The following is a 25,420-nucleotide window of genomic DNA, read 5'->3' on the forward strand; positions in this document are numbered from 1 at the left end:
TGAAAAAGAAAAGTAGGGAATTAAACCAATTCACAATACAGAAACACACACACACACACACAGGTATGCACACACAAAATACCCAGGAATGAATCTAAGGACATTAAAGACTTCTACAGTAAAAACTTTAAGACCCCAAGGAAACTGAAGATACTAGAAAATGGGAACAGCTGCCATGCATATGGATTGGAAACATAAATATTACCATCCTATCAAATAACCATCCTATCAAAAGTAATCTACAGATTTGCTGCAAATCCTCATCAAATTTCAAGCAACATGTTACAGAAATAGAACATATAATGCTAAAATTTATACTGAAACTTGACACAGACAGCTAAACCAATCCTGAACAAAAAGAGTACTGCTATAGGAAACACCACAGCTGACTTCAAAACATCATGCTGCTGGAACAAAGACAGGCATGTAGATCAATGGAATACAAAAGCAAACTCGGGTATGAGTCCATGTGGAGTACAGCTCCACGATTTTTTGACAAAAATTCCAAAATCCTCAGTGGAAAAAACAGGGCTTCCTATCCAAATAGTGCTGTGTAAGGAGGAGATGAAGACTTGAGTGGATATGTATTGTTGACATGAACATGGTCATGTCAAGAACCCCAGTGACTCAGACCATGTGGACTGCACAGCCTTCCCTGAGTATGGATCAGAGAAACAGCAAAGCCTTACTTGTTTCAAGTATGAACGTTGTTAATGTTTGCAAAGCATCATGTACCTTCCTACTTGAATAACTCTAGCCTGATTGCTCCCTTGCAGAGAGAGACTCCCCACAAAGACTAGCCAACCCACCTCCTCATTCAGCTGTATATAGTAAACCCACCTCCTCACTCAGGTCTATATAATAAACGCACTAGCTGCTGAAAACAGCTTTTCTGAGTTTCTGTTGTTTCTCCATTCCCCTCCATTGCTCCATCAGGTCAATCCCAAAGCAGTGAAGGTGGTAGTAGTGCTAGGAATATCAGAAATCAACATACAAGAGAACCAACTATGACTTCATCTGTCATCCTACACAAAACCCAAGTCCAAAATGATGAAAGACCTCAATGTAAGCCTTGGTACTCTAAAACTACTAGAGAAAAAAAAAGTAGAGAGTATACTTCAATGTGCAGGCATAGGTAAGCACTTTTCAAACAGGACTGCAGTAGCCTAGGCAATACCAGTATCAATCAACAAATGAGATGGATCTCAAAATGGGAGAAAATCTTTTCCAACTACACATTCAACAAAAGAGTAGCCTCTGATGTCTAAAATATACAAAGACCAAAAAAAAAAAAAATCAAATCAAATTAAAAAAAAAAAACACCATGGGCATCAAATTAACAAACAACAAAATGTTTAAAACTGGGCTATAAAGAACGGGAGCAAAAGTTTAGCAATTAAGAACACTTACTGTTCTTGCAGAGGGTCTAGGCTTGGCTCCTAGCCCCACACAGTTGCTCATAACTGTCCACAACTACACTGGCAGAGGATCCAGCACACGGTTCTAACATTCTCAAGTACGAGGTTTGCATATGGCACATATACACACATTCAGGAAAAACACTTTGATAAAATAATTTTTAAAGTTGGAACTTATGCTATGCAAGTGGAAAAGTAAACATTTTCAAACGTGTTCAACATCCTCAACGATGAGTGACATGCAAATGGAAATTGCCCTAAAATTCCATCCTGCCCCAGTCAGAATAGCCATCATCAAGAATACAAATAAGAAATGCTAGCTAGCATGGGTGTGGAAAAAGGGGAGTGTAGTCTCTTTTACAATATTGGTGAGAGTGGAATCTGATGCGGCCGATTTGTAAATCAATCTAAACGGTCCTCAAAAATTAGAAATAAAAGCACCTTCCGTGCTGAGCATGATGGAGTATATCTTTTATCCCAGCACTCAGGAAGCAAGGGCAAGCTGCTATCTGTAAGTTTGGGGCCAGCTAAGGGATGCATATATAGTGAAACTCTTGTCTCAAAAACAAATAATGCTTTAAGACCCAGATATTGCACTCTTGAGCACATACCCAAAGATTCCACTACAAGTGACACGTGAGGGGTTGGCCATAAACAAGCCATTTGTTCTACGCCTTCTAAGATTTAGGAACATTGAGGAAGAATGGTCAGGAAAAAGAAAAAAAATCAAAGGCCAAAAGATAGGGGAGATGAATGGGAAAACCTTAGATGATACAGCCAATGTGACCATGAGCTCACAACTGCTATAATAATTATTTTTGCTGGATAAGCACAGGCCCTCCCAACAGTCAGTCACAGATGTGGAGGGGTTCACGTTACTCTAACCCTTAATGCCAAATTCTTAAACTAAAGATTGACTCTGGAAGAGGGGTAGCCATTGTCTTCTGTTGTGTACCCCACTGAACCCACCAGATTCCAATGGATAGTTCACACAGACACTTCTGGTCAAGCCCAGGGGGACAAAACAAACAAAGACATAAACGGGGAGATGGGAGCAATTCATAGGGAGGGTAGCTGTACAGAAGAGGGAAGCAGATGAAAGACAGTGGGGTGGGAGCAACCAGAATGCACTAAATATGTATGAAATTGTTAACAAAACAGAAAAAATTAAGAGGCCGTGACTTTAGCGTTTCTCCGCGCAAGGGCGTGTTCACAGGCAGGTGTGATAAAAAAAAAAAAACCAGCAAATTCACATTTTACTCCCAAGAACCATCGAAGTGCTCCAACAGACTGTTTCAGCGCCTCATCAGAGGGAATGCACAGCCCTGCCGCCTTTTCCCGGCCGCTCGGGCAGAACCTACGCCAGGCGGGACGCACGCCGATGACGTCAGCGCACCCCAGGGCGTGACCGCCGGACGCTACCATTGGCAGAGGTGGCCTCGCCCTCCCAACCGCTGGTCCTGGCCCTGGCAACCAACTCACCTTCCCGTTGGGGTGGAAAGGGAGGCCCGGGTCCTCTGTGGTGGGGAGAGGGCAAACACGGCCGGTTTCCTCCGCACTTCCAGCGGCGAACCCCGCGGCGGAGGCGGCGGCATCATAGTCTGGGAAGGGATTGGGGAACGACCGCTCCTCCATCTCCGCCTCTCCTAGGTGGAACTTGAGTCTCTTTGACATGGTCTCGCCCATGTCCGCGCGCTTTTCTTGCCTGAGAGCTCAGGGCACGGCGCGCTGGCAGGGACAAACCTCCTGGAAGGCGTTTAGGCCGGGGCGACGCGGCGAAGCCTTCCTGGCGATCGGTGGCTTGCACATCTGGAAGCAGCTAGCGCGAAAAAGCCGAACCTCCTCCAGCCTTCGCCAGTCACGCCCTCCCAGCAGCGGCTCGCAGCTCGCCGACCCGGCCTGCTGAGCCGCAGAGCCTCCCAGTTACCCTCGCCTCTCCCGCGTACTTCCGAGAGATTCTAGAGAAAACCGCACGCCTAGAAAGCTCACGTTCCGGTAGGGAAAGCCTGTAAAGATGGGTTCATTCAAAGTGTGAGCGGTTGGCAGACCAGGGAAAAGCGCATCTTCTGACGCTCCGTCACCAAACCGACTACTGCATTTCACCAGCCCAGCCTTGTCGCCCGTCCGTGTCCTCGGCCCCTGGTCGAGCGCCAATCACAGGAACAGTTAGCTTCTTTGATTAAAAATACCTTTTCTAAAGAAAAGAATTTGAAAACGGCCTAAAACAGTGAAAAGATAGCCTCCCGAGGGAGGGGGGGGATACAGTCCCTCCCATTCATCACCACTGGGAGGGGGGTTGCTTGGAGGAGGAGCCACAGGCCTTTGTTTTGTTTTCTTCATGTTTTGTTTTTATTCTTATTATTTTGAGTAAGTGCGAATCTTTAATAATTAGAAACAATATAGAAGAATGATTATTAAATCATCTAAATATTTTCTTAAACTGGAAAATCTTATGGTCACGAGATTAACATAATTAGCCAACAGAATAACATGGCTGGCAAAGAGAACACAAGCAAATAGATCTTTGCATTTCTATAATCACAGTATCTAAATTCATAGCCTTTATTGGTTCTGTGGTTTTTGCATTGTTTACCTAGAAGCAAATCTGTGTAATGATTTAAAAAGAAATATTGTATTGCAGTTCTTTCATTTAATAAATATTGGTACTTAGTGACAAAATGTTTCTGCCCTCTGGGGATACCAGGTTAGTAGGCAAGAAAATCAGGAAACAGAGAAAAGTCTGATGTATGTGATTTCCAGAGCCCAAGCAAGGTACATATTAATCTAATGCCAAAGGTGACATAATGGAACACTATCAAACGGACAAGATTTCAGGATTTCCTGCCTTTGGCCCCAGAATGGAGTAAAGTGGAAAAGGTTTAAGTTTTCATTCCATCCCTTATCATATGCACAATCTCCAACCTCCAGTGCATGATCATGAAAGTGTAGATTAGAGTTACAAGAGTCAGACTCTATCTCCTGGAAGCCCTAACTAGATAAGCTCTGCCACCAGCGTTCAGATCCAATTAAAAGACAGCAGTGAAAAGCAGAAAAAGATTTGTTGAATGTGCTTACATCCGGGAGAGTGACAAAGAACCAGAGACAAACAGGCATTCTCAAGGACATTCACACACACACACACACACACACACACACACCTACCCAACTTGTTTTTAGATCCTGACCCTTTAGCTGAGGATTAAGTTGTAAAACAGAGATTTATACGCCTTGCAAAGAAACCCAGGTCCAGATGTGGTCTGGCTCAGCATTAGCCCATCACAGTATCAGCTTCTCTATCTTCTGCAAGGTGGTCTGACAAGTCCTCCCACTGTGACATCTTTAGGAGGCAGTTCTTCCTCTGGCTGGCCTGAGTTTCAGCCTTTTATTATGTTACTCACCGGGAAAGTCCTCAGATTGCTTGTAGTTTTATGCTGTTACTACATCTGGAGTATGGGTGCCCAGCCTAGCAATGAACAGGTTCCAGAGAGGATACTTTGTAAATCACCATGTCAGGGACACTTTGCAACTCTGACTAGCAATCAGAAATGTATTTATATACAGATTTCAAAAACATTGCCGATTTCACGGATAGCGATCCTAACCATTTTGTCTTGGACATAACATTTCTAGTATGTTCAGGGTTCCAGGCTAAGCACAGATGGAATAGATTTTATCGTCAACCCCATAGCCCTATTCCTAAAACTCTGCAAATCATTTCAGCTTAAGCAAGCATGATGTAGCAACCCATCCTTAGGCTGGCAGCAGTTTGCGGTTTCAAGATGCTAGATAGAAAATAGAATCTGAGTCAGTCCAGATGAATCACCCTGCTTTAAGCACAAAACTTTTGACTTTTAATGGTCAGTCATATTACTTGAAAATGAGCCTAAGTCTGAGAAGTCAGGCTTAGGAATCATTGTAGCTGTTATTTAATTTTGTAATATCTGTACCTATAATCTTATAAGAAGTTTTTAATAAAACAATTCTTATGCTTTTAACTTAACATTACAGCAATCAGGTATAAACCGATCTTTCTAAGAATGATAAATCCTAATACCTCGCTCTTCGTCCATTCTTTATTATCATTCTTATACCACCTATACATGTTGTTATATTATCCTAGTCATTCTAACTTGTTAATTATTCCTGAGCTCTTATTAGAGGCTTAATATGTATGGCTCTTTATCCTGTGCATTAGATTTCTAAGAAAAATCTAAATATTCTGTAAAAGTTCTGTGCTGTCATTTCTCCTGTCCTGCTGAACAATGCCAGCCACTTCTGAGTTCATACTATTCTAATTATTTTGTTCCTGAGTTTGCTTAAGGGCAGATAGCAATCTTCAAGGCATAGAGAAGACTCTGAAGTAGGGACAACTAAGGTCATTTCCCATAAAGCAAGGGGTAGAACATTCAACGAATTTTTCAGGGGTCTACAGAAGCAATTTGTTCTCAAAATAGTATTTAAAAAGAGCATTGTTTGCTCCAATATATAAAGGACCCTATTAACTTTGTGGTTGCTGTTTAGATGTAAGCACTCCTAATTGTCACCATTTAGTCTGTCATTGTCTGGGTATCTGCTATCTAATGACTGTCACACCCAGAGCTTGCAATTTTTTCTTCATTATTGTCTATTCTCAGTTTTCATGCTTTTCTGTTGTCTTTAATTTTTTATCATTGCATGTTATATCATTTATATAGGATACAATTAAAGAATCACAAATTGTCTGATTAATTTGGGAAAACAGTACTGAATATATTATTATTGGACTATACATCCCTCTGGGAGTCTTACAAATGGATAATTTGTCCTTCAAAATAAAAGTGGCATATCCCCCCTTTCTCTCCTCCCATCCCTCCAATATCACTTTCCCTCTCAAGTTCATGTGGGGTTTTTGTTGTTGTTTTAAATCCACTGAGTTCATTTTAATGCTTCCTGTGTGCATGGGTGTAGGACCATCTACAGTCCCATTTAGAGCTGATCAGAGTCTATTCTCTGCCCATTGATTAGTTGTAGATCTATATATTAATCACCATCTACTGTACAGAAGCTTCTCTGATGAGGCTTGAGGGATGCACCAGTCTATGCGAATAAGGATATAAACAGTTCACTGTTGTGTCCATTTAGCAGAATAATAGTACTAGGTTCTTCCCCAAGGCCTATGATCTAGCTGGTCTTGGGTTTGGGCCCAGTTAACAATATAAAACAGTATGAGGCAGGAGTTCCACCTTGTAGAATGGGTTTTAAATCCAATAATAAAGGCTACTCCCATAATATTTGTGATACTTACTGGTTTTCAGACCTAGAACAAATAGTTGAGGTAAATATTTTGTATATAAAAGCAGATCTGGCCTCCAAGTTCTCCCAGCATCACTAAGTCCCTACCTGGCTGGGGTGCCCTGACCCCCAGACTCTTTACCATGTAATCCACATTTGGGCTTCCTTCCTTCCTTCCTTCCTTCCTTCCTTCCTTCCTTCCTTCCTTCCTTCCTTCCTTCCTTCCTTCCAACCTACCTTTCCTCCTCCTCTTTCTCCTCCCCACTCATCCTCTTCTTTTTTCTCTCTTTCTCTTTTCCCTGCCCTCTGTCTCCTTCCCCATGGTGACTTTCCTGGCCTCCTTCCTTGGTGCTAGTGAACTCACTGCCTGTGACCAGTTTGCCAATAAACCTGCATTTAGATACACTTCAATCTGGCTTGAACCTGCTCATTTGACTGGCTGAGAAATAACTTATCTATTTATTGCACAAGTGCACATATCTTGCCAGCCCAGTCATTGCAGCTCCCAGAATTCACAACTGGACAATATAATGAATTCTGTGTTTGTTTGCTCCCCAATAGCACACATAGCATTATGAAAGCCAACAACAAACAAATGAAGCTGCCAGTTATGCCTGCTTTGTTTTACATGTCCTGCACATTGGTGGTGTTTTCAACAATGGGATCTTGCCATCGAGCTCTGGGGGGTAATTAATAGGATGTAACCTTTGGAAAAGGGGTGTCTACAGAACTACACTGACCAGTAGTTCCAAAGAAAAGGTAACCCATTCCGACTCTGGCTCTGGACTCTTTTGTGGGTGTGGGGGATATTTTATGGTATACTAAGGGAGGCGTTGACCCCATAATCATAGAGTAACTCCATGCAAACTTCTTGTTCATAAATATATTTTTAGGAAGCTTCTAAAGTAGCATGTTTCCATTTAAAAGGTCTTTAGTATTAGTTTTCTCCCTCACGTTCCCTTCCCCTCCCCTGCCCTCTCAAACCCTGCCTCATTCAATGTCCTCTATTCCATTGCTTGCTTTCCCCTTCATAGCACCTGTGTGAATAGCTTTTTACATTTAGCAATTTGAATTTCTGTATACTTTACAGTTTTATAATATGTAGTTAATCCATAGTAAGCCATTAGGTTTTAAAACTGGACATACTGGGCCATTGACATAGGTATTTTGAATCAGGCTTTAGCATCATTTTTGGTAGCCTTCTGTAACTTTTGTAATTTTTTGTTGTATGGTGACCTGATGTGGTCCTGATTAGGGAGGTGGAGTTTTCTGTACTTTTTTGTATATTTTGTATATTTTATGGGCCATCAATTTTTATATATTATAGATATCATGTCCATGTTCAAAATATGTTCTACTATAGGGGAATAACATATGGTTACTTTATTGGATCATTATTACAGCATAAATTTTCATTTTGACTACTTACATATTAGTTCTAGGGTTGTTATTTTCATTCATTTAATAAGATTTTCTTAGAACATTTGTCTATTTAAATATGTTTTGTGTCTCTATGAATTTTAATTGTTAATTGGATATATGCCTGTTATCCCCAGATCTTATAATGTATGTTTGACCTAGAGTTCTTACTAGTTTTGGATTTTTTGTTCCTTTGTTTTTAATTATTTTAAATTTGGCTATTTTATATATTTTTTTGTTTTGATGGAAAGTTGTTCTCTGGAAATTATTTTAAGTTTGTAAGCCACATTCCTGGAATTAGTGCCTTGCTGTTTAGGCTTATTATATATGTTCTGTTTGAGTTCAAATACTAATTGTATTTAGGTGTATAGTATATGTTAGAATGTTACGTCTAATGTGTGTTTTAATGTTAAAAGTTGAAACTGCTTCATTTCTTTTTTTTTTCTTTTTTTTTCTCTGCCTTTATCCCTCTTGCTTAGGTTCACAGTTACTGGGATTTGAACTCATGACCTCCTAAAGAGCAGTCAGTGTTCTAAACCGCTGAGTCATCTAGCCAGCCCTGAAATTGCTTCATTTCATGGGAGCCATGAGTTGAGAATAATTTTGTCACTAGTGTTATTTGGTATGATCCAGGCAGTTCTTCTGATGAAATTTAAAGGTCTGGAATTTTGCCCCAGTGTGTTCCCTATATTTTGCTGTTTTGGGGACTTAGTTGTTTATAGTAGTAATTTATCACACTTTCTAGTTATAATTGGTCTTGTCACATAGAACCTCCTCCAGAAATCATCAAAACTTTCTGGATCCTCATAATGGAAGTCCTGTGGTCCCCAGTGAGCATTTACTATTTTGTTTGTGCTATCGGTCACAGTATTATCTAATGAGACTTGGAATGTTAACTGTGGTATGGCAATAGATCATAATAGTATTTGTAGACTTACAAAATTTTAAGTACTTCAAGGTTCAGCTGCTGGCCCTTCTGTCTTAATTTGTAAAAGGCTTTAAAACAATATTGTGGATGATTCTTCTGTGGTGCGTTATTATGTATTTGTGTTATTAGGATCCTTTAAAGATGACACCATATCTCCTAGGAATATTACTTAACTTTTGGGTTTTAACCTCCAGCTCTATAGGATGTGGATCCTCAGAATCAGGCACCATCAATTTTAGATGATTTTTTCATGATTTGCTCAAACAAAAGCTTTTAATGCAGTCAATTTTATAGTCCACCTGATACATAGTCAAAGGAGTGTTGTCTGAGGTTTATCTCGCTCATTTTCCCCCATACTTTTATTTTTTCTCCTATTTGTTTTTTGTTTTGGTTTTGTGTCTTAGTTAGAGTTTTACTGCTGTGAACAGACACCATGACCAAGACAAGTCTTATAAAGAACAACATTTAATTGGGGCTGTGTTACAGATTCAAAGGTTCAGTCCATTATCATCAAGGTGGGATCATGGCAACATCCAAGCAAACATGGTGCAGGAGGAGCTCAGAGTTCTACATCTTCATCTGAAGGCTGCTAGCAGAATACCAGCTTCCAGGCAGCTAGGATGAGGGTCTTAAAGCCCACTCCAACAGGGCCACTCCTTCTAATAGTGCCACTCCCTGGGCCAAACATATACAAACCATCACAGTTTTGATAACCATTTTTCATGACTTCAAGCTCTCCTATCTCCAGCTCTTTGCATAGAGCAGAGAGTTTCCCTCCTTCAGCACCAAGCCACAGTAGTACAAAGAGTTTGAGGATGAGCTAGCTGTATTACACACCAGGCCTTGTGTACTGCAGTACACCAAGCTTAGTCTCTGGTCACGAAACATTACTGGAAGTGTTATATTTTATTACTATCGCCAGATGGTTTAATTAGTTTGAAAAATTGTATATCTCCAGTTATTTTGCCAGTGGTCTGCTGTTTATTCATTGGATTCCTTCATGGAATCCTGACAACTATACTAGTTGTCATGAGCATGCTATTTCAGAAATGTAAATGAAAACATTTATGCCTCTCCACAATATCACATTTTATTGGAAAACAATAAATTTGCAAGTCTTAGTGGACTCAATAATAGCAACTTGTCTGATAATTCCTCCTACTTTGGTAATAGGACCAAAGCAAATGCTTGTTCATTTACTGCAAATGGAGTCTGTACTGACAGGTAACAGACTTAGAAACAGCCATCATGAGAAAGAAGCCGCTGGAGGTCAGGCTACCAGAGTCAGGATTAGGAGTGAGGATGTAGTCAGCTGCAAGGGATAAGAGGGAGGTCCCAAGGTGGAACAGGAACTAGCAGTTTCAGGTCAAGCTAGGTTGGCAGGTGAAAGGGCATGTGGCATCTGAAATCCCAGGGACAGAAGTTCTCTGCCTGTCAGTACCTGAGGCAGATAGCAAGTATTCTGTGATAGGTGTGTGGAACCAGTGCCCTACAATGATGGGTGTTCATCACTTTATAGGGTCCAGGAGAAACTTCTTTTGGCCTCATCTGTCTTACACATTCCTGGGCTGGTTTCCATGATATGATTTTAATACACCCATATTCCCCTACAGTCTCAATTTGCCACAATAAATGAACAGGGTGGCACCCTTTCTACTCGCAGGAATACATCATTTGAGCCACGTGGGTGGTGCTGGACAGACTGGGCTGTTTTCTTGTCCTCTCAAGAACACCATGATCCCCCACCCTTGAAATGGAGTGAAAGCCGCCTTTGTAATGGAGTCCCCCAGAACAAGCCTTAAAAACTGTAAAAACTCACTGTTTTTTCCACAATGTGAAGTGACTTAGAACTGGTCGTAGCCTGATCACAACACACAGTGTAGGAGAAAGCCCCATCTCAAAAATGGTGCACGGCACTTGACAAAACTGAGTCACAGAAATAGTACTGAAATAGCAAGTGGATGTCGTGGTAGCATCCCATAGCATGCTGTACTTCCGGTGTTCAGCTGTGTTGGTCATCTCTCTCCTACTTTCAGCAAAGAAAATATCCTCAATGTTCACATTTTCCGTGCCTGCAGAGTCGGGAGCCCCACCTGTTAACGATCGTTACTAACCTTCTCTAAGAGTCATTCTTCCCCCTTGAAGACCTCAGTAAATAATACAGAAACTGGTCCTCATGGAAGATGATGTGTGATAATGTAAGGATCTCTCCACCAGTTTCCTATCTTTGAGGGTCTTTTTGGCTGAATGCCGCCACTGCCATTCTAACTCTGACTTAGGAGTTCACATGGGAAAGCAGCATGGTCATGGGGCAGATTGCATTTAGTGCCTCAAAACGTAACAGACGTCAAAACATTTTGAATGGGAAATCTACAATACTGTAGGGCTATCGTGACATACCAGAAGGTTCTTTCTGAGGTGGTCTGATGACTTGCATGCAGACCCAATGCCAGCCTATTTGAAAGGATTCCACTCCGCCCCTCTTTCCCCATGTAAACAGGTAAATCACCTTGTTCTGATTTACCTTATACTCTAGAGAGAAAAAAAATCCAAAAATAAGTAAAATCACTTACTCTCACTGTCAGTCTCTAACTGCTTCCATCCATAATACGCATGACCCATGATGTTCTATACATACAATTAGAGACTAACAAATTAGTCCCTGGTATATTACCACCAAAGACCAATCTCAAAGAGGACAAATAGCATTATAAAAGTTATCATCTATGAGGCTAAAGAGATGGATTAGTGGTTAAAAGCACTTACTGTTCTTCTAGAGTACCCAAGTTTGGTTCCCAGTACCCATATCAGTTCACAGGACCTAAAACTGTGGGACCATGAAAGACAGTCTGTTCTGGTCAAGCTACGTTTAAACCCTGGAGACCTGGTAGGTATTCCTGAAAGGGAATGGAAGGCCTGTTTGCCATGCTCCCACACACTAGGCTCCTGACACAAGGCCTCAGCTCTCCATATGGCTATCAGTCACATAGGACAATGCCCCGAGCTCCTGGTAGTCTGTCTGGACTCCAACCTCACAGTTACCTGGCAACAGCCAGGTAGGCCGGCCCACTATAAAAGGAGCTGTTTGCCCCTCCTCCCTCTCTTACTCTTGCTTCTCACTTGTTTCTTTCTTGCTCCCCCTCTCTCCACATTCCCTTCCCACCCCACCCCCCACCTCCATGTGGCCAGGGCTGGCCTCTATTTTACACTCATCACAACTCTCCATCAACAATAAATGCTTTAAAACCATGGACTGCCTCTTCTCATAGGGACCCACCGTGCTGGAGCAATGGAGCAGGTCTTCCTCTAAAGAGCCTCGCATCTAGTCTCCTGCAGGAAACCTCTCTGAGCTTCCAGACATGGTTCTGCCAAGCCAAGCAGCTGACAGAGCGAACCGTCCCTGTGGGACCCAGCTGGAGGTCTCCTCCTGCCCTTTTCCCTTCAGCCTTAGGCCAGAACCCGCCCGTGGGCTCCCCACTCCATTTACAGCTCTTCCTCCACATCCAGCAGCATCTACAGTGTCCAAGAGCTAGAACCTGCTGTCCTCTCGGCCTCTTCCATGCAGCCTGGGGACCCAGAGCCCAGCAGTTCCGTGGGGACCTCAGCCCTGGCCAAACTAACACAGGCTGCCATTTTAACCAAGTAACTACAGTTGCAAGTAATCTGATGATCTCTTCTGGACTCCACAAACACACACATACACATGCGTGCGCCACACACACACACACACACACACTACATACACATGTTCATATGAACATTGACCAAAGTAATTTAGGGAGTAAAGGGTTCCTTTGGCTTAAATATCCCAATCACAGTCCATCACCTTGGAAGCCAAGGAAGAAATTCAGGGTACCCAGTGGTAGGGATCATCAGGATAGAAAATCCTCAGTGCAGCCCATGAACAATTGCAAGACACCCTTGGCCACTAGGGTAACAGTATCCTCCAACTTCTGCTGGCTATAGTAACAAGACTAGGAAAGCTAAAGAGAGAGTTGAGATGGAAAGGTGGCATCAGGAACAGAGATAAAATATTTAGGGAGTGGAACTAGATAGCACGACCACAACCACGACCGCCATCACCACCACCCCCTTAGCCATGGGAAGTGAGAACATGGAAGGAGAATCATCCCAGGTGCTCTAAATACAGCAATCTAACTTCAGAGCTCAGAAGTGAGTGATTTATGCTACAACTAACATACCCTACTGTTCATTGCTTCTGGGGACTGCTCTGATTTTTTTTTTTAATTGACAAGTTAGAAAACACAGAGACCTGCAGGATCCATTTATACTTCACCCAGTAAGAAACCAGTCCAACTAGCTTTCAGCCTACACCCAGCCTTGGAGACATTACTGGAATTTGTTTTATGGTTTTAAAAAGACTCAGGACTTAGTGCATGGTAGGCAAGCCGTCTGCTGAGTCCCACTCATGGCCTTAATGTTGGCATTCTTGCGGAGCTTGGGCTGGAGAAGCAGGTGTGCAGAGGAGGCATCTGTAAGATCAGAGTTATCTTCTGCAGAAGTCCAACTAAGGGACTTCCTTTCTTGTTCCTGCCTTTCTTGTCCCTTCTCTCAGAGGTCATATAAAGTGGCAAAGCTTTGAGGCAGAGCATCTGTACTTCTCAAGAGCTCAAAGGATGAGCTAGGACAAGATTTCAGTAGCCACATGGGTTCCCAGCAGACAGCTAAAGCCCCTCAGGAATGCTTGCACTCAGGAGGGCTTTCCTACACATTAACTCAATCTCAGCTGCCTCCATTTGACTTTCAGACACTTCCCACCTCTAACTCAAAGCAAACTTTCTTAATGATGTGATCCTTTAATACAGGATGTTGTAATGACTCACAACCATAAGATTATTTTCATTGCTACTTCATAGCTATAATTTTGCTAGTTGTGAATTGTAAATATGTAAACGTCTGTGTTTTCCGATGGTCTTCAGCGCCCCCTGTGAAAGGCTCCTCCGGTCCTCCAAAGGGGTCCTAGAATGCATAATTGTGCTTTATCATAGTATTCACAACTAAAAACCCTAAAGTTGTAAAAGTCTTCACAGTTTAAGATTAAGAGAATAAGAGAAAAAAATCCATTTTCTTCAGGCTCTTATATTTTTGCTTGTGGTACAGTACAATTAATATTAAACAGGCTGTTGCTTCTAACACAATATGCTTGTGTTGAAAATTTCCTTGAAAATAACCATCTAAGTTGAAGCCTAGCTCCGTATGACTGGAGTCCGGTCCCTGGCTTCTTGGCACCTTTGTGATTAGCCCTGCTGAAAAGTTGAACACCGAAATGAGTCCTGCTTTAGCTTACAGTTTTGTAAACGCAGTGAAGCAGCCACTGACCCAGGAATGTCAGTCTGCCCTCGGAACCACAACTTCAACCCTAGCTGTGCTGGAGCAGCAATCAGCAGAGCACAGGGGGCGGGGCCTGTGCAGGGGGCGGGGCCGGGCCAGGGTGACCCGGCGGCTGGGTGCCTGGGAAAGCAGTACAGTTCCGAACGCGGCCTCGTCGGCTGTCTGAGCCACCATGCTGAACGCCACGTGCCGCAGACTCGCCCCGGTGCTGCGGATGCCCCGCGCACCGTCTGCGGTCGTCTGGAGATGTCTGCAGGTGCCCGGGGCCAGGTGCTGCGCTGACCAGAGCGAGAGGGCTGAGCAGCCCGGCACCTTCCACCCCGCGCTGCTGCAGTTCCTGGTGTGCCCGCTCTCCAAGAAGCCGCTTAGGTGAGACTAACCTGTCGCCTTTGTCCGGGGAATGGTGGCGGCCTGTAGGTCCGCCAGTGGAACAGAAACCCACTCCCTGCACGCGACCCGCCCGGCTGACCCCCATACTGGGGTCAGTCCCGCCCAGGACCGGTGCTGAGCTTTTCTCTGGCTCGCCATTGGCTGCTCTTTACAGTCTATCCTAGAGGCTTTAAAGAAAGACTTGATTTCTCAGACTGGCTAGGCTCCAGAGCCTGTTGAAACACACTATCCGGGCCAGCGTATGGGCCTTTCATTTCTTTTTTTTCTTTTTCTTTCCTTTCTTTTGTTCATTTCTTCTTTCCTTCCTCCCTTTCTTTCTTGTTGCGCGCTGGAGAGAGACAGAGACAGAGGGAATACACCATATCAAAAGGAGGTCACCGTACACTGTCTTCTTAAGTCGCTCCCCAATTTATTTTAGGAAGGAATTACAGAATCAGGAGCAAATCGAACTGGGCTCAGGAGCTCACATACTTAACAGGATGAGAACTCTGGTTCTGATCAGAACTCTGGATCAGAACTCAGGGCAAACACTATTGACTTACTCATCTTCCCAGCCTCTCCATTCTTTTTTGGAATGGGGTGGGTGATGAGGAGATAAGTTAATCTATTTGGTCTCTCCTGGAACTCTTTATATAGCCTAGACTAGCCTCAAAGTTGTGATACTTTTCCTACATTGGACTCCCGAGAGCAGGAGATTACAGGAGTTAACTGCCACTTCTGGCTTCAATCTTTTTAGAACGTCAGTTATTCCCAGTGTAGTGCCATGTGTATGAAGACAGATCCAAAGCAATTCACTGCTATGAAAAAGTTAAGTCATAAATTGGGAATAAAGTTAAAAAAATAATATGAGAAATACTTATTCTAATAGGAATAATTACAGGCTGTAAGATGATTTTTCTGAGAGAAAAGGCTGGATTGGCTATGCTTTTAAAACTAAAGTTATTGGAAGAGTAACTATAACTATTGGATACCCGGTGCTATTTATTGAGCTTCAAGTCTTTCTAAGCTTTTAACTTCCACAGTTCATTTTGTTGTTCTTCTCCCTTAGATATGAAGCATCGACCAATGAATTGATTAATGAAGAGTTGGGAATAGCATATCCAATCATCGATGGGATCCCTAATATGATACCACAGGCAGCAAGGTCAACACGTCAAAATAAGAAGCAAGAAGAGGCTGAGCAGCACTAGACCTTGATAGTTAAAAGCATAATTACTGAGTTCTCTTAATACCGTATGCCTTTAAAAGGGGGAAGTGGAGTTGGAGTAAAACAGTGATTCAGCCTCGGCCTGCTTGGCTGTTCTTCCCCTGCTCTCTTTAGCTGGACTATTCTGATCTGCTTTTCTGGAGAATTTCCCACAGGGCTGCACCAGCATAGACAGACTTTGCTTTTACAGTCTGCTCTTGCCAACTACCACGCCAGTGTGTGTGTGTGTGTGTGTGTGTGTGCTTCCACTTTGGAACAAGATAGGTCTAAAACTCTTTAAGTATAATTAGTTCAACCATAGCCAGGACAGCACATGCATTACTAAGGGGTCTGCAGCGACATCTGTGAAAACTACATATAAACCTATTTGATTTATAACAAGATCTATTTGTCTTATTTCTCTCAGGCTTAGGACCAAGCGACAGGCTATGGAAGCTTTTTCATACATGTTGTATCCTTGTTTTTTGAAGATTTCACTTATAACCATTGTGTCATAGGAAGCATTTCAGTGAAATGTCTCAATGCAGATTACCAACACCAGTCATCAGCTGAGGCCTGCTTCGAGTCCCATTCATTGAAAGTTAGTGATTTGAAATATTGTTTAGCTTCAAGGTCAATGGTAAGCTTAAGTACTAAGAAAATTCTGACACTGTAAACTTGCCTTCATTACTTTGGTATCACATGGTTACATCAATAATAAAAAGATGCTCACAGTTTACCACCAAACCGTGTTTGCAGGGGGGAAGGATGTCTGCTTGAATGGATGTTTTTGTCTGATAGGAAGAGAAAATGTGAAAATAGTTTTTGTAACTACATTTTGTTTGCTGAAGCATTTAGTATTCAAAATAGAATAATTTCCCAGTGAGGTACCTTCAGTAGGTAAAGTCAGGAATGAGAAGCTGGTTATGTCCTTTTAAGTTTAGTGTTTCACAGTACACTCTACTTTTCCTTTCTTTCTTTTCTTTCTTTCTCTTTCTTTTTCTTTTTTTCTTTCTTTTTTTTGGGTTTTTTTTTTGGTTGTTTGTTTGTTTGTTTGTTTGTTTTGAGACAGGGTTTCTCTGTATAGCCCTGGCTGTCCTGGAACTCACTCTGTAGACCAGGCTGGCCTCAAACTCAGAAATCCGCCTGCCTCTATCTGCCTCCCAAGTGCTGGGATTACAGGCGTGTGCCACCACCACCTGGCTCACTCTACTTTTTCTTGCCTTGGTAAATGTGATAAGTCCTCAGGCCTTTAGCCTTAGTTTTCTAGAACTGTAACAGAACTGATTGAGGATGATATAGTATCTATTTTAGAAACATAGCCTGAGTATTTCAATCCTTACCCTAAAGAAATGTAAGACTTGGTTGCACACATAGCATGGGGAAGTCACAGGACAGATTTGTGGAGTTGATTCTCTCCTTATACTATTTGGATGCTGGAGCTTCAGCTCAGGTAGTCAGGCTTGCTGGTGAGACCTTTATCATCCTACACTGGCCCTTAATTGATTCGTAATGAACTAGCCTCCTTAGCTAGTTTAATAAAAGATGTACATAACTCTCTCTGGGAAAGAGAAAATTAAAACCTGTCATACATGTTTGCTATTATATTGTCGATATCATTAAGTATAAGTCACATTCTTATCCAGTGGCAACACAGAGCTGAACTAGAGTGTCTCTGTTCCTGAAGTGGAGTTTTTCGCCCTGAATTTCACATTTAACCAACCTAAAACTGTGGGCAATGTAAATGAACAGTTTTGCCTATAACGATAGTGTTAATCTGATAAGTCAGTTGCAGCTTTTTTTAACTTAATCATCTGACAAGTTTTCAGGAAGCTGACAAGTTGTCTCTAAGGGAGCTCAATATTTAACTCTATTCTCTCATCAAAGAATTTACTTGTACAAAGAACCCTGGGTGCAGTTATTAGCATAGTACACAGTCTATAGTCTCAGATCCTAGAGAGGAGGTAAGAGCACAATTTTACAGATGAACAAACGAGCATATCAGTATGGACTTTAGCCAGGGAGTTCCTCTGAATCCCAGCACTTGAGAGGTGCAGCAGGATCAGGAAGTCAGTCAATGGCATCTTGAGCTAGATCAAAACCCAAACTAAGCTTATTGGGTCACCAAAGAAGACAAGCAAGAAAAGGAAGGTTTTCCAGTGGTAGGGACATAACATACTGGGATAAGCATGATCAGAATACACTATATACATGAAAAAAATTTGAAGTCTATTTTGCATAATTAATATGTGTTAGTAAGTAGATTACTCAGAAAATAGATATGTCTTAGTTTAGGCTTCTATTGCTGCCATGAAATACCATGATCAAAAGCAACTTGCAGAGTAAAGGGTTTATTTGACTTACATTTCCATATCACAGTTAATCACCAAAGAAAGTCAAAAAAGAAAGGGCAGGAAGCTAGAGGCAGGAGCTGATGCAGAGGCCATGGAGGGATGCTGCTCACTGGCTTGCTCTCAGAGCTTTGCTCAGACTGCTTTCTTATAGAACCCAGGACTGCCAGCCTATGGATGGAACCACTCATAATGGGTTGGGCCCTCCCCTATCAATCACTAGTTAAGAAAATGCTCTACAGGCTTGTCTAGAGCCCAGTCTTATGGAGGCATTTTCTCAATTGAGGTTACTTCCTCTCAGATGACTTTAGCATGTTTAAACTTGACCTAAAATTATCCAGCACAAGATAACACCAGACACCCCACCTAGCTACCTGCCTTTATTGTTTTCTGTGAGTTTGAATAAACTAAGGGAAACAGGACCCTTTCCCAAGAATAACGATTTAAGCTAACCTAGTTAAGATAATGGTTGTATTAGTAGGCACAAAATAGCACATTGCCTTCATGTTTAAGTAATAAAAATAGTTTACACTATCTACATCAAGGACTCAGTCCATTACATTTCCTAAATAATACTAAGCTGTTTTTTTTCAAATGATGGATTTATTGCTCCAGTAGTAAGTGATTTAAAATTATTTTTAGTACTTTATTCATAATAAAGTACTTTATTCAAATAACTTGTAAAAGTTAACTAAGAAAAGATCAGTAATACACACTATATCTCATGAATTAAAATTCCTGAATATTCTATATTTTCATTCTTTGAATCTACAAGGAGATAATATGGGGCATCCTTACCAGTTGTTCTCCAAACCCAAACTAGCTCCTTTCATCATTGGTATTCAACCTTTTGATAGGAAAACCTCTGAGACTGTCAGGAATTTAAGGTACTGTTCATTGACATGACCTCTGTGACCCCCGTTGTAGAAGGTAAAAAGGAGTAACAGTGATAGGTTGAATAATACATCAAAAATATGAACATATGTGAGGTGGTTATGAAAATTAAGTTTTGAATTTTTACCATTAACCATTTAGAAATATTTACTGAGACAAAATTGCCACTAGAATTAACACCTGATGCAAATACACAGACCCTCTGCAAAGGGAAAAAGTTGCCTCTTGTCATTGCATTGATCGGGCTGTGAGAATTCTCAAGGGTTATTTTTCCCTTGAGAATCAAGGGAAAATATCAAATATTGTATAACCACTATAGAACTAATAATATGATGAAGTAGTAATCAAGGCAGATGAACTTCTGCCCACACAGCATACAAAAACACTTGGTTTTCTACATGTGTTCACCAGTGAGAATGTTCTCTAAGTTAACTCCAGGAAGTGTGGCTGGTGTCTCATTAATGGTAATCCTTGTTTGTGTGTTTAATAAGGGTCTTATTGCTTCATAATTCTCATGTAAGAGATATTTAAATTCTCATAAATATTATGAATATGTCTGAAGGAGATTCAGTGCTAGAAAATACGTGTTGCACAATGACAGTTATCAGAACAGCACAGGTTTCTGTGTGCTTAGTGTCTGGGTTGCCACATGGAAGCTAATTATTTGTTTATTCTCATCCAGCAGTTCTCAACTTCTGGGTTGTAATCTACATTATGATTCATAGCAGTAGCAAAATTATAATAATGAAGTAGCAATGAAATAGAATTATGGCTTGGGGTCACCAACATGAGGAACTATGTAAAAGGGTCATAGCATTAGGAAGGTTGAGAAACATTGGTCTTAGCTGTAGATACTGGCCCAGATGTTTGGTATTTTCACTAACAAGGAACTCTTGTCTTTTCTACCTTCACATCTGGTTGAGACAAAGTTCAGAATTTCTCTTACATTTTACCACACTGGACACATAAAGGATGCTTAATTCAGGTTTCTAGGTGTTATTGCAGCTTCATCTCAGGGGAAGAAGTATAAATGATTTCGAGTAGACTAAATGATTTCGACATGACTAAAACTGGAGGTCCAAAAATGTTGCTTACCTTCTTCCTTGTAAAAGGATTGTGTGTGTGTGTGTGTGTGTGTATGTGTGTGTGTGTATGTGTGCACTATTAAAATTTTGCTTATTAGTAAAAACAAAACAAAAATCCACAAGCAAACAAATAAAAACAAAACCTGTCTTAAAAATAGCATTTACTTGTTAGATCAAAATACAAGTCTTCACTACTGTATAACATTCTTCTTCATTTTGAGAAAATTTCTGTTTACAAAAAAAATAAGAACCAAAATGTATAGATTCTAATTCCTTAGGCTGGGAAGTTTTACTGTCTAAAGCACAATATGCTTCAGTTAGAAGCATTAAAATTTCTATAGCATAATAGGGTGACTAAACTTCATGACATTTTATAAAGTAACAAATATCCTTAACAAAATTTGTTTGGAGAGGACCATTTGTTTCCTTATTTGATCATAGTAAAATGTATACATGTATCATGCCCCTTGAGTATGTATAATTTTGTGTCAGTTTAAAAGACAACTTACATTTAGTATATTACACTGTATTATGATTGCCTAGTTTTTGTCTTCTGTTTTGACAGTAAACTCTTATTCCAAAATTATGCTTTCCTGTAGGTGCTTGATTGAACCCCAGATCCTTCTGTTTGGTAGATTACCATCACAACATTTTTATTTATATTTTAAAGATTTTATTTTATTTATGTATGTCTGTGTAAATACACTCACATATGTGTGCAGGTAACATGGAGGCTGAAAAGACACGGCAGATTCCTTGGGTCTGGAGTGTCAGGTATATGTGGGTATTAGAACCCAAACTCTGATTCTCTGATAGAGCAGTGGAGTGCTCTTAACTCCTGAGGCATGTCTCCTGCTCCTTGTTTGATTGAGGCAGGACCTTTAAGCTCAGGCTGAGGTTCATAGTAATCCTCCTGCCTCTTGGGTGCTGGTTTTTCAGTCAAGAGCCATTGCACTTGACTGTCACAACATTTCTAAAATAAGGCTTATTCCAAAGCAGGGAAGACAAGACTCAGACAAGTCTTACTGATTTTTAGTGATTTCAGTTATTCTTAGACAGTGTTATACATACAGTGTACCTTGATCATATATACTCCCAATTTCACCCCTATCACATGGCCCTTCATATCCTTCCCCCCTTTTTAAAATAACCCAGTGAATTCAATTTGGGCTGCCTGAATTTGCATAGGAAGCTTATCAGCAAGTCTTATCATTTCAGCCCAATTATCATCTCAGGTTCATCTTGAGAATAAGAAAACCTTTTGTTTATATAGAATTGTGAGGATCAGAGATGAGATGGCTCAGTGAATAAAAGTACTTTATCAAGCATGAGGACATCATTTCAAATGCCAAAAATCCATATTTTAAAAAATGGATGTAGTTACACAACCTCTGTAGTCATAGCACTGCAGAGAAGTAAGGTAGGCCTTACTGGCGGGTAGCCTAGTTTAGATTAAGTGGAAATGCCTCAGTGGAATAACACAGTTAGTTATACAGTGTATAATAAAGTAATAAAATAGACTATGCCATGACCTCAGCCTCTATGTACAATCACCCAGACATATGTGTATCTATACATAAATAGATATATGACATACAAAAAAATTCAAACTCTGAGAATCATGATAAAATTTACATGTGAAAGTTCTTTACGGAGGAATGGATACAGAAAATGCTGTAAATATACACAATTCTTTGACATGAAATTCTTTGACAAATGGATGGAGCTGGAGAACATCATCCTAAGTGAAGTAAGCCAATCTCAAAACAACAGTCATGGTATGCACTCACTGATAAACGGATATTAGCGTAGAAGCTTGGAATATCCAAGAAACAATTCACATATCAAATGATGCCAAAGAAGGAAGGAAGGAATGGCCCCTGGTCCTGTAAAGGCTCAGTGCATCAGTGTACGGGAATACCAGGACAGGGAAGTGGGAAGGAATGGATTGGGGAACAGGGGGAGGGAAGAGGGCTTATGGGAGGGGGGATCCAGGAAAGGGGAAATCACTTGAAATGTAAATAAATAATATATCGAATAAAAAAAAAGATAATGTAAAAAAAAAAAAAAGAATTAAATGGGTACACAGGTCCCAACAGGAGAGAGCTAGCTGGTCTCCCAGGAGTGCTGTGGGGCTCAGAGGTGAGGTCTCCACTTTCTCTCCAATAGCTGTCCAAAGTGGGAGCAGCCAAGAGCACACAGGGCACAGGAACAGTGGAGCAGCTAGAACAGGATCCTTTCAGTTTCCATCTGCACCCAGGAACTGGGACTATTCCACAGCCTTCTGTACACAGGTCACACTAGAAGAGACCTGGTCTCCCAGGAGCGCTGAAACAGGCTTATAGACAGACAGGAAGAAGAAGCTCCAACCAGACACAGCAAGACCCACTAACACCAGAGATAACCACATGGTGAAAGACAAGTTCAAGGACTTTACCAGCAAAGACCAAGACTATTTGGCATCATCAGAACCCAGTTATCCTACCACAGCAAGTCCCAGATACCCCAACACACTGGAAATATAAGATTTGGATTTAAAATCGTATCTCATGATGCTGATAGAGGACTTTAAGAAGGACATAAATAACTCCCTTAAAGAAATACAGGAGAATACAGGTAAACAGGTAGAAGCCCTTTAAAAGGAAAGACAAAAATTGCTTAAAGATTTACAGAAAAACACAACCAAACAGGTGAAGGAATTCAACAAAACCATCCAGGGTCTAAAAATGGGAGAAGACGCAATAAAGAAATCACAAAGGGAGAAAACCCTGGAGATAGGAAACCTAGGAAAGAGATCAGGAGTCAGAGATGCAAGCCTCACCAACAGAATAGATATAGATAGAAGAAAATCTCAGATGCGGACGATACCATAGAAAACGTTTGCACAACAGTCAAAGAAAATGCAAAAAGTTCCTAACCAAAAACATCCAGGAAATCCAGCACAAGATTAGAAAACAACACCTAAGGGTAATAGGTATAGACTAGAGTGAAGATTCTCAACTTAAAGGGCCAGTAAATATCTTCAGCAACATGATAGAAGAAGACTTACCTATCCTAAAAATAGAGAAGGCCATGAACATAAAAGAAGCCCACAGAATTCCAAATAGATTGGACCAGAAAAATTCCTCCCATCACATAATTATCAAAACACCAAATACACAAAACAAAGAAAGATAATTAAAAGAAGGAAGGGAAAAAGGTGAAGTAACATATAAAGGAAGAACTATCAGAATTACACCAGACCTTTCACCAGAGACTATAAAAGCCAGAAGATCATGGATGGATGTAATACAGACCCTAAGAGAACACAAATGCCAGCCCAGGCTACTATACCCAGCAAAACTCACAGTTACTATAGATGGAGAAACCAAGATATTCCATGACAAAAGCAATTTACACAATATCTTTCCACAAATCCAGCCCTTCAAAGGATAATAACTGGATAATAATAAAAACTCCAACACAAGGAGGGAAACTACACCCTAGAATAAGCAAGAAAATAATCTTCCTTAACAAACCAAAAAGAGATAGCCACATAAACATAATTCTACCTCTAACAACAAAAATGACAGGAAGCAACAGTCAGTTTTCCTTATTATCTTTTAATATCAATGGACTCAATTACCCAATAAAAAGACATAGACTAACAGACTGATGCATAAACAGGACCCAACTTTTTTTTCCAAAAATTTTTTATTGAATATATTATTCATTTACATTTCAAATGCTAAAACATTTCCCAGTTTCCCCTCTCCCCGAAAACCCCCCAACCCCTCCTCCCACCACCTGCCTCCAAGTATACCCCTCCACCCGACCCACTCCCACTCCCCCCCCCTTGATTTCCCTTTGCTGGGGTATCTATTGAGCCTTCACAGGACCAATGACCTCTCCTCCAACTAATGCCCAACAAGGCATTCCTCTGCCACACTTTTGGCTGGAACCATGTATACCCCTTGGTTGATGGTTTAGTCCCTGGGAGTCCTGGGGCATCTGGGTTGCCGACATCATTGTTCTTCCCATGGGGCTGTAGACTCCTTCAGGTCCTCTGGACCACCCTCCAACTGGAGGCATTGGGGACCCCATGCTCAGTCCAATGGTTGGCTGATAGCATTTGCCTCAGTATCTGTAAGGCTCTGGCAGGGCCCCTCAGGAGACAACCATAACAGGCTCGTTTTGTTGCTCACTTCTTGTCCTCCATAATAGTGCTGGGTTTTGGTGACTGTTTATAGGATGAATCCCCAGGTAGGATAGTCTCTGGGTGGCCTTTCCTTCAGACTCTGCTCCACACTTTGCCTCCATAATTGCTCCTGTGTGTATTTTATTCCCTTTCTCAGAGGAACCAAAGCACCCCCACTTCAGTCTTCCTTCTTGAGCTTCCTGTGGTCTGTGAATTGTAACTTGTTTATTTTGAGCTTTTGGAGCCCAACATTTTGCCGCATACAGGAAATCCACCTTAGTGACAAAGACAGACACTACCTCGGAGTCAAAGGCTGGAAAACTATTTTCAAAGTAAATAGTCCCAAGAAACAAGCTGGAGTAGCCATTCTAATATAGAATAAAGTCGAATTTCAACTTAAAGGTATTTAAAAAGATAAGAAAGGACACTTCATACACATCAAACAGAAAATCTACCAAGAATAACTCAATTCTGAACTCCAAATGAAAGGGCACTCACATTCATAAAAGAAACTTTTCTAAAGCTCAAAATACATTGCACCTCACACAATAATAGTGGGAGACTTCTACACCCCACTCTCATCAATGGACAGACAGATCATGGAAACAAACTAAACAGAGACACAGTGAAACTAGCAAAAGTTATGAAGCAAATGGATTTAACAGATATCTATAGAACATTTTAACTTAAAACAACAGAATATACCTTCCTCTTAGCACCTCATGGTACCCTCTCCAAAACTGACCATATAATCAGTCACTAAATAGGCCTCAACAGATACAAGAAGATTGAAAAAATCCCATGCATCCTATGAGATTGTCATGGTCTAACGATGGTCTTCAATAGCAACAAAAACAACAGAAAGCCCACATACATATGGAACCTGAATAATGGCCTACTCAAGGATAAGTTAGTCAAGTATGAAATAAAGAAATTAAAGACTTTTTAG

At 41.1% G+C, this 25,420-nt stretch overlaps 2 protein-coding genes across 2 annotated transcripts in view; one reads left to right on the top strand and one right to left on the bottom strand.

Moving 5' to 3' along the window:
* Lancl2 (LanC like glutathione S-transferase 2) overlaps positions 1-3,682 on the bottom strand; it is a 49,325-nt gene extending 45,643 nt beyond the window's left edge. Inside the window, exon 1 of the mRNA XM_052173813.1 lies at positions 2,901-3,682. Coding sequence (XP_052029773.1) covers positions 2,901-3,104 — 204 coding nt within the window. The 5' untranslated portion in view covers positions 3,105-3,682. The remainder of the gene's footprint in view (positions 1-2,900) is intronic.
* A 10,787-nt stretch (positions 3,683-14,469) lies between these two features.
* Positions 14,470-16,703, top strand: Pyurf (PIGY upstream open reading frame). The gene is made up of 2 exons (XM_052173814.1): positions 14,470-14,757; positions 15,827-16,703. The coding sequence occupies exons 1-2, from the start codon at positions 14,561-14,563 to the stop codon at positions 15,966-15,968; spliced, it is 339 nt and encodes a 112-aa protein (XP_052029774.1). The 5' UTR covers positions 14,470-14,560; the 3' UTR covers positions 15,969-16,703.
* Positions 16,704-25,420: the final 8,717 nt, after the last annotated feature.

Source organism: Apodemus sylvaticus, chromosome 2 (genome assembly GCF_947179515.1).
Source record: "Apodemus sylvaticus chromosome 2, mApoSyl1.1, whole genome shotgun sequence".
NCBI classification, from domain to species: domain Eukaryota; kingdom Metazoa; phylum Chordata; class Mammalia; order Rodentia; family Muridae; genus Apodemus; species Apodemus sylvaticus.